The sequence below is a fragment of the Clytia hemisphaerica genome, unplaced genomic scaffold (genome assembly GCF_902728285.1).
Source record: "Clytia hemisphaerica strain Z4C2 unplaced genomic scaffold, Clytia hemisphaerica genome assembly, whole genome shotgun sequence".
In the NCBI taxonomy this organism is placed as follows: domain Eukaryota; kingdom Metazoa; phylum Cnidaria; class Hydrozoa; order Leptothecata; family Clytiidae; genus Clytia; species Clytia hemisphaerica.
In genome coordinates this window covers 67,448-75,632 of record NW_027104511.1, presented here as the reverse complement: position 1 = coordinate 75,632, position 8,185 = coordinate 67,448, and the positions used below count along the sequence as shown (strand labels likewise).

Genomic DNA, 8,185 nt, shown 5'->3' with positions numbered 1-8,185 from the left:
CTTGACACATTTTATACACAACAAAGCACTATCATCGATCATCACACAAGGTATTTATTTATATTACTTTTTTTGAATGTTTGTCTTATATTTACACTGCGGGTAGGTCCAAAACCCCTACCGTGAAGTCGGGTAACNGAATCGTGCATTTCCTTCCTATTTTCCACTCCTACTTATCTTACTCAAATGGTTCAAAATACATTGAAATACACATATTTGTTTTCTCTGAGCATTTGGTCTTTGGCTGGCGTGAACAGTGTACAGTATATTACATTACATATCTTACTTCCTACCTAGATGTTAGCCTGGTTGCAACATTGTGAAACGTACTTCTCTTTGTCGTATTCTCAAGGTTGACGAATCAGACTAACTTTCGGATATGGCTGAATAGGGGGCCCGAAGACTAGATGGGCCCCGATTCCTCATGGACTAAACCCTCAGTCTCTTCCCGAACTACGGAAGTACATAACAAGTATGAGTATTTCGACAAGGAGAACCTTTGTTGAGCTACCGTTTATCCGAAAGGCAGCAATAAACTAAAAATATTAATACAATTATTCAAAAACATTTTATCTTTGTCGTTTGTTTGTTGTCTTAACGCTACTGAACTTTCCGTTCGACCCGATTGACACACTCTAACCATCGTTCTTTCTTCTTTTTTATTTTGAAGTCTCGATTGACCAGTGATACCGGAAAAATAATGTTTAAAGCTTGCTTGCTCGCCCGTATTTCGTCGGGCGAGCCTAGAATTTCTTTTGATTTACAGTACCTTAAGTGGATAAATTTTGGCGGGGATTAAATTTGGCGAATTGCGCCAAAATTCGCCAAATTAAATCCTCGCCAAAATTTCCAAATTCGGCAATTCGCCAAATTAAATCCCCGCCAAATTTAACAAAAAGAGAATTATGTGAAAAATCACAACTTTTTGGTATATTTTTGAGTAATTTTCACCCATTTCAGTGTGACAAAATTTCCAATTCGCCAAATTAAATCCCCGCCAAATTTTACGAAACTCTGATCTATCGTCAAATTAAATCCCCGCCAAAAATCGTATTTTGGCCGATCGCCTAATTAAATCCACGCCAAAGTTTATCCACTTAAGGTATTACATAAAAGGAATCAAAAGACTTTAACGACCAATTACCGACAAATTCATCTCCTGTCTTTCTTTATACCTCTATGCTCAAAAGAAGCGTGTCTATTACAAGATGGTTACGGACCGCCAAAAACTGATTTAGACGTAGGTAAGGTAAGGTAAGGTTCAAAGGACGTCATTATTGCAAATTTTTTTAAGAAACTAGTTTTACCAAGTAGCCTCAATGTTTCTTAAGAAATCGGCCTTTTGGGCCTTTCTAAACTGACATACAGTAATCTATCAGCCTATTTTTCATGCAAAGAAAAAAACATTTGTTTTGATTGGAAGGTTTTTAAAAATTTTCTCATTCTCAGCACGTTTCTTAAAAAAAAACGTGTAATGTAATCAACACCAAATTTTGACTGTAGACGTAGATTATAACGATTCTGAAATATTGTTACTAAATTTCTAAGATTTTGAATGACATAATGTTATTGTCGGTTATAATTGAAATACACGCTTGAAACACACCCTAGTGAGTATTCTCAAGATTTGGCCAACTTTCAGCCTGATATTCTTATAGAAGATCTTAGTAAAATTATTCTAGGGATCAGTAGTATGGTGGCCCATGGGAGCCAAGTTAAATTGTTTTGACATTTCTATAAAAAAAATTCAAAATAATTTACTTTTCACATTCATTTTTGCAATAGCTTTTAATTTAAGTTTTGAACTAAATTTTGATTTCAAAATTGATTTACTTTCCATTTTCGTTTCAAAATAAAAACGGGTTTGTTTTCAAAAACGATTTCCAACTCAGCCCATCGAGGCCATCTCATTTTAAAATCAATTTTAAATTATTTTAAATGAATTGATCTGACAGCCCATTGAGGCCACTCATAGAAATGAGTAAATTTCAACAGATAAAGTTTCTTTTGATAATAGAACGAACCAGTTGTTTGTTTTAGGGGGGGGTCACATTGGGGTTTCCTCGGAGCCAAAAATATTAAAGCATATGGCGGCAACATGAAAGGGGTTGGAAGTAAATAAAACTTCCCTCTTATTACACTCTTTTTTTATAAGAACCAGTAAATTTTTGCTGAGGCTCGACTGTTCTTAATTTTTTGGCACTTTGAGCCTTGAATTGTTCTTATTTTGTTCTTATTTTTTCCAAGGTAAAAAACAAGTTTTGGCTATTTACTTTACTATTTAGAGGATTTTAGAAACCAGGGCAACCAGGAATTCTTTTTGCTATAACTCTCTAACTTCAGCCTCTCCACTGTTCTTAAATTGTTCTTATATAAAAAAAGTGTATTTCCTCTCTTCTCAACATTTTTCCTTTTATGCTCGCATGCTGCATATTAAGAAAAAATTCGACTCTTTATTTACACATCAAAACAAAGGCTCTTCATGTTCCCCATTGTTTGATGAATAATTTTGTCTGCAAAAAGAAGTAAATTTTTCAAGACAATACAACCCACCAGCCAAACAATGAACAATAGAAAGGAAAAGCACTGTGACGGACATAAAATCTCTCATTTATGGTACTTTAGAACACTGGAGTAAAGGATACCATTTTATACTCTCCTACACATTTGTAAAAATGTTTGGGGTTTAAGCACTAAGTTGTTTTGGCCTTGATGGGCCGTGAACTGTAAACAAACCAATAAGTAACCATAGTAACTTCAATCTTTTAAGCCTGTAGGGGTCTGGAGACAAAGCTGTCCTTGGCACTGATGGGCTACGTGAGAAAAGTGATTTTAAAAATAAAAAAACAAAATGCTTTTTAAAATGATATCGAAAAGTAAATGAGAATTAAAACAAAATTTAAATCATTTGTGTGGCCTTGCTGGGTCGTATTTTAAGTTGTTTTTAAAGTCATTTTGAAAACGAAATTACTTTTAAATTGATTTTGAAATGAAAGTTAATTTAAATTGTAAAATGAAAGTTATTTTCATTTATAAAAAAAAATTATTCTGAGTTTTTCAATAAAAAATTACTTGGCACTTATGGGCCACCATACAGTAGATATTTGGTAAGAAGAAAAACCAATTTGTTTAAAAGTCGTGAGCGAGAGAATATTTTCATAACAGACGAGTTGTGGATTTTTAACAAACGAGTTGCGAGTTAGTCCTACGAGTTGCGAGTTGCTATCATATATGCGAGTTGCAAGTTGGTTTTTGCGAGTTGCGAGTTACGAGTTGCTATTTTAACCAAATAAAAGTGCGAGTTGCGAGTTGAAAATTTCACGTTAAGACATCAAAATCGCGAGTTGAAAATTAAAATTGCGAGTTGCAAATTAAAATTGCGAGTTGCAAATTAAAATCGCGAGTTGAAAAATCAAAAGTGCGAGTTGAAAATTAAAATCGCGAGTTGCAAATCAAAGTCGCGAGTTTCAAATTTTAAAGTGCGAGTTTCGACCAGTGTGGAGCATTTTTGTTGTTAGGGCGACATGTCTAGGTTCAAAATTGGAGAAAAGTGTGGTCTGAGAAGGGCGACGGGAGTATACAACAAAAATGTGCCTGTTTGGAACGATCTTTGCAGGTAGTTCAAACTAAAAATTGAATACAAAAGAAAACTATCAAAATGGATGAAATGCTAGGCTATGAACATAGACTACTGAATGCTAGAAAATTGGACTATAAACATAGAAAATTAAGGACTTAAGGAAAAATTGATTAAGACAAAAACAGACAAAACTAACTTAAAAAAGGCTAAGCAGTGCAGTGAAAGGACACAAGCAAAAAGCAGAGAAACAAACAAAGGATAGAAGCTTACCAGCATGCACAACCAGAGTTGTTGTTGATGTTGGAAACTTGAATTATGCTTTACCAAGCATAACTTTGGCGACCAAGTTTCCTGGAGTCAAAAAGGCGTTTTGAAACGTGTAAACACACACACAACCTTTCTCATACGTCTCTTATTAAAAACTGATTTCATTGAGCAAGAAAGTTTCACTGCACATCGCTTTTATCAAAATATATAATTACCCTAGAGACATAAAAATGATACTAAACTGAGATGACGTCATAATTGCTAGACATAAAATGAAAACAAATTGCGAGCGTAATAAAATTGATAATTACTTTAATGAAAAGATATAATCATTTCACACTCCCCACCAAAGTCAATTAACCAATTTTGTTAACAATACAAGCCATTCGACCGAGCTCGGTAACAATATCGCCCTCGTCAACGGACTTGATTTTGACCAATGAACGAACAGCTCTTCTCGTCACTCGAAACACGTTCTCGTTGCTGTTCCTATACTTCACGTCGACCTTACGAATGATTCCATCACTATCAGTAGGTTCAAGGTTCTCCACGATTCCAAATTGATAAGTATTCGATAGCTTCGATTCGCTTTTTAGAAAGAGTACAACGTCTCCTTTGCTGATGTCTTCCGTTGAAAACCATTTTGGTTGATCCATCAATTTGGGTACATGGTTTTGAAGCCGATTTTCGAACCATGCTTCGAAGATACGAGAATTTTCCATGATGATCTTGTCTGGTTTGTTGGTGATAATCATTTTACCAACAGGGCTGCGTTCGTTGTTCCTACCCAATTTCAAGCGGTTGGGTGTGATGAGGTCCATTGTCTCAAAATCACTGGTGATGCTTCCCAATGCGAGTGGCAAATTATTGATGGAGTTTGAGATCTTGGCACCGATTGTTTCCCATTGCATCAACGATAATTTCTCATTCGAAGCGATCTTTGAGATTGAAGCATTGACTTCTTTGATTTTTCTTTCGACCTTGCCGTGCATATTATGCCCACCAACTGGGCAAACTTCGAAATTGACGTTCACATCTCTGTAGAGTTTGTTGGCGAGGTCTGTGAATGATATCTTCATGTCATCACATCCCTTTACGAGTTGACTTCCTTCATCGCAGAGCACAGTCTTCGGAAATCCAACTTCAGATGCCAATCGAACGAATGCTTGTAGAAAGGATGTTGTACCGTAGTTGTCCATGCATTTGATGGATGTTGTTGAAGTGGTGCAACAACAGAATATGAAGCCAAACTTTGATGGTTGACCTCTTGTTATGTGGTGAATAAGCTTTGTAGGGACCAGAAAGATCAACTTGTGTAATGTAGAAGGCTGGTGCAATCATTAGGTTATGATTTGAGATGGGTCCCATTTCGACAGCAATGGTCTTCTTGATAAGGTAACGACAACGTTCACACGATTTGCGAATTGTTTTGACAAGTGCTCTACCTTCAATGATAAATGCAACCTTCAGGGTGTGTCTCCAAGTTGTTTCGACACCACAATGCATTACAGAGGGATGATTCCAGTGGATGTCATTAATGATACTGTATGAAACAGGTGAGTTCTTGTCGACTACTGGAACACAAAAGGTGGTTGACGAAAGGTCTTTCATTGCTTTGGTGAACTTTCCAGTGCACGTTATTTCATTGGTCGGTAAGATTCTACCTGTGTACATCAGGATGCCATCTACTTCTTTGGAGATGTTTTGGTATTTCGTCTTGGGTAGAAATTGCTTGATCTCAGCTGTACACTTGCGAAAGAAATAGTTGGCTCCTTGTTTGAGTTCTTTGTCTGTCAAAGGAATATGAACAACAACAGGTAAAGACTTTGGACGAATTGTGACTTTCTTTCGAACGTTGCTCAAGAACTTGAAGACGTAAGACATGATGCGGATGACCTTGAAATGAAAATGAGTGACTGTTAGGATCAATGAGGTACCCAGAGAATGCATATCTGTCTGCCACTTCGGCTGGGACTAGTTTTCTATTGATGGTCAGGAAGGATTCTTGATTGATGGCTGTTTCCTTTTGAACTTCAGTCAGCTCTTCAGAAGATAGTTTCAATTCTTTGATTGACTTCATTGGAAATTGTGAAGTATCCATCTTCATCCAATCAAATCCTTGAATCCATGTCGAGTCTTGCTTCACATCATCTAATGTTGCTCCTTTTCGTGTACCGATGTCAGCGGGCATACATTTGGAGGATACGTAGTGCCATTGATCAGGTCGGGAAAATCTTCTGATTTCAATGGATCGATTCCTAACCCATTGTTTCAAAGGTTTCTCATCATTGGATAGCCAATAGAGAGCAATTTGACTATCTGAAAGCTTGAGAGATGAGGTGTGCCAACTGTGGAAAGAACGTCGGACGATCTCTCCTGAATGTGCATTGAGGACTGCTGCGAATAGCTCTGCACGTGGTTGTGTCATTCGATCATGGACGATCCTTGAACGACCAAGAACAAGTTGGCATGAATAACCTCCACATTTTCGTTTGAATCTTGCATAGATGGCTACACAAGCGAGATATGGGCTGGCATCAGCAGTGTCAATGGTTGAAATGTCAAGGCTTTCGGCATCATCTGGGATGATAGCTCTTTTGAATTGCAGATGTTTAATCTCTTGCATCATCTCAAAGTGATTGGTCCACAAAGCTTTTAGATCATTGGGGATGGGGTCGTCCCAGTTTAATCCTCGTATGACAAGGTCATGAAGATCTATTTTCATGGCAGCTGTGAGTGGAGTGACTTTCCGAGGATGTCGTAAACTTCTCCCACTTTGGAGGTGCAGTGACGACGAGTGAGTACACTTGGGATGATGTTGTCTGCTTGGCCAGGTTTCTTCCCTCGACGTTTCTTGGCAAAGTTGAGGTTACCAAGATTGAGTGATAAGACATCTTCATCTGGCAGCCATTTGAATCCAGCAACGATGATTGATTCGTTGTCATCACTGAGTGCTTTATCTGGTCTCTTACCAGAAAGTGTGATTCCTTTGAGCTGAAATCCTCCTTGGTTGACGACATGTTCAAGCTCCTTGGATCTTTGGACTGCTTTCTCCATGGACTCCTCGCCTGTAACGCAGTCATCAACATAGACATCTTGATGAAGAATCCGAGACACTTCTGGATATTCGTCTGAGTGCAACCTTGCTACTTCACGAAGAGCGAACTCTGCTTGATTACCGGAGGGTTTGACGCCGTAGATTAACGTTTGAATGACCTTCTGTTCAGGTATTTTTGTCGGATCTAGGTCCTGTTGCCATACATATCTTTGGAAGCACCAGTCCTTGAATAGCTTGATGGTATTGTACATTTTACGTACATCTGAGTGGATAGCGACTTTGTGGATGGACCAGCGAAAGTATCTCCTGAAGATGGTTCAAACCGTTTCGTCCCTTTGCAAGGCAATCATTTAGACTATGACGGAAGGTGTGTTCTGAGAAGCGTCAATACGATTCTGCAAGGTGTGCTTAACGAACTGGGTTCCACACAGCTCGCCATTGGAATGTAGTTTTGAATCGGTTGAAAATGTAGCATCTCTGGATATCTGGTGGAGATTTGAAACGTAATCCACAAATCCCATTGTATGGAGCTTTGCTTCAGATTGGATGATGTCTAGTTTGTCATTAGCATTTTCTGGCTTGTTCAGCTTTCGAAGCTGTTGCTGGTATACTTTCAGTGCAATCGACTTGTTAGGTAACAACTTTTCGGTTGGATCACAAATGAATGGAAGCCTTGCTGTTGTGACTTTATTTGCAAGGTCTACATGAACAGAAGAATTAATAATGATTTGCTCAGCATCCTCCCTGATACTAATGGCTTCGGTAGAGTCATGGTTTTTACAATCCTTACATTCACGACATGTCGGACAACGGTATGAGATTTCACTACCGATGGTTTCAGCCTGATTGAAAGACTTCAAAGGATTGGAGAAGAATGTGGAGTGAGGTTCCTCATCATCAGAAGATTGTAGATCATGGTTAAGATTCACTTTAGTGGAGTAGAAGTTACTGTGGATCGAGAATGATGGGTGAGGGCCACCGACGACGCCTCTAGATCCATCGGAGCCTTGGAAAACCAGACTCGTATTTGTTGTTAAACCCGTATAGAGTTGGAAGATAATTCGTGGATGGTACTTGAGATAGCGTATCCCAATCATCATATCGATTTTTCCCTCCCACAGACGAAGGAAGTTTCGGTACAGCGGTCTGCTTCATCAGCAGCAGCGGTAATAAGATCATTTGAAGCTGTGGTAAGATCATCGATGGGAAACCGGTGTTGCGATTTTGTCGAGAACACGATCCGGTAAGGATTACAATTGGATCCGTCGCAAAGCGGTAAT

General features: G+C 38.3%; 1 protein-coding gene across 1 annotated transcript; it reads right to left on the bottom strand.

Moving 5' to 3' along the window:
• Window positions 1-3,556: 3,556 nt before the first annotated feature.
• On the bottom strand, window positions 3,557-5,702 carry LOC136821931 (uncharacterized). The gene is made up of 2 exons (XM_067078148.1): window positions 3,851-5,702; window positions 3,557-3,626 (listed from the first exon to the last, which is right to left on the bottom strand). Exon 1 carries the CDS (start codon window positions 5,044-5,046, stop codon window positions 4,204-4,206), a length of 843 nt encoding a protein of 280 aa, XP_066934249.1. The 5' UTR covers window positions 5,047-5,702; the 3' UTR covers window positions 3,557-3,626; window positions 3,851-4,203.
• Between the last annotated feature and the right edge of the window lie 2,483 nt (window positions 5,703-8,185).

Bases quoted from the DNA above. Each gene is read 5' to 3' on its own strand.
- LOC136821931 (XM_067078148.1), bottom strand. From the start codon at position 5,046: ATGGACAACTACGGTACAACATCCTTTCTACAAGCATTCGTTCGATTG.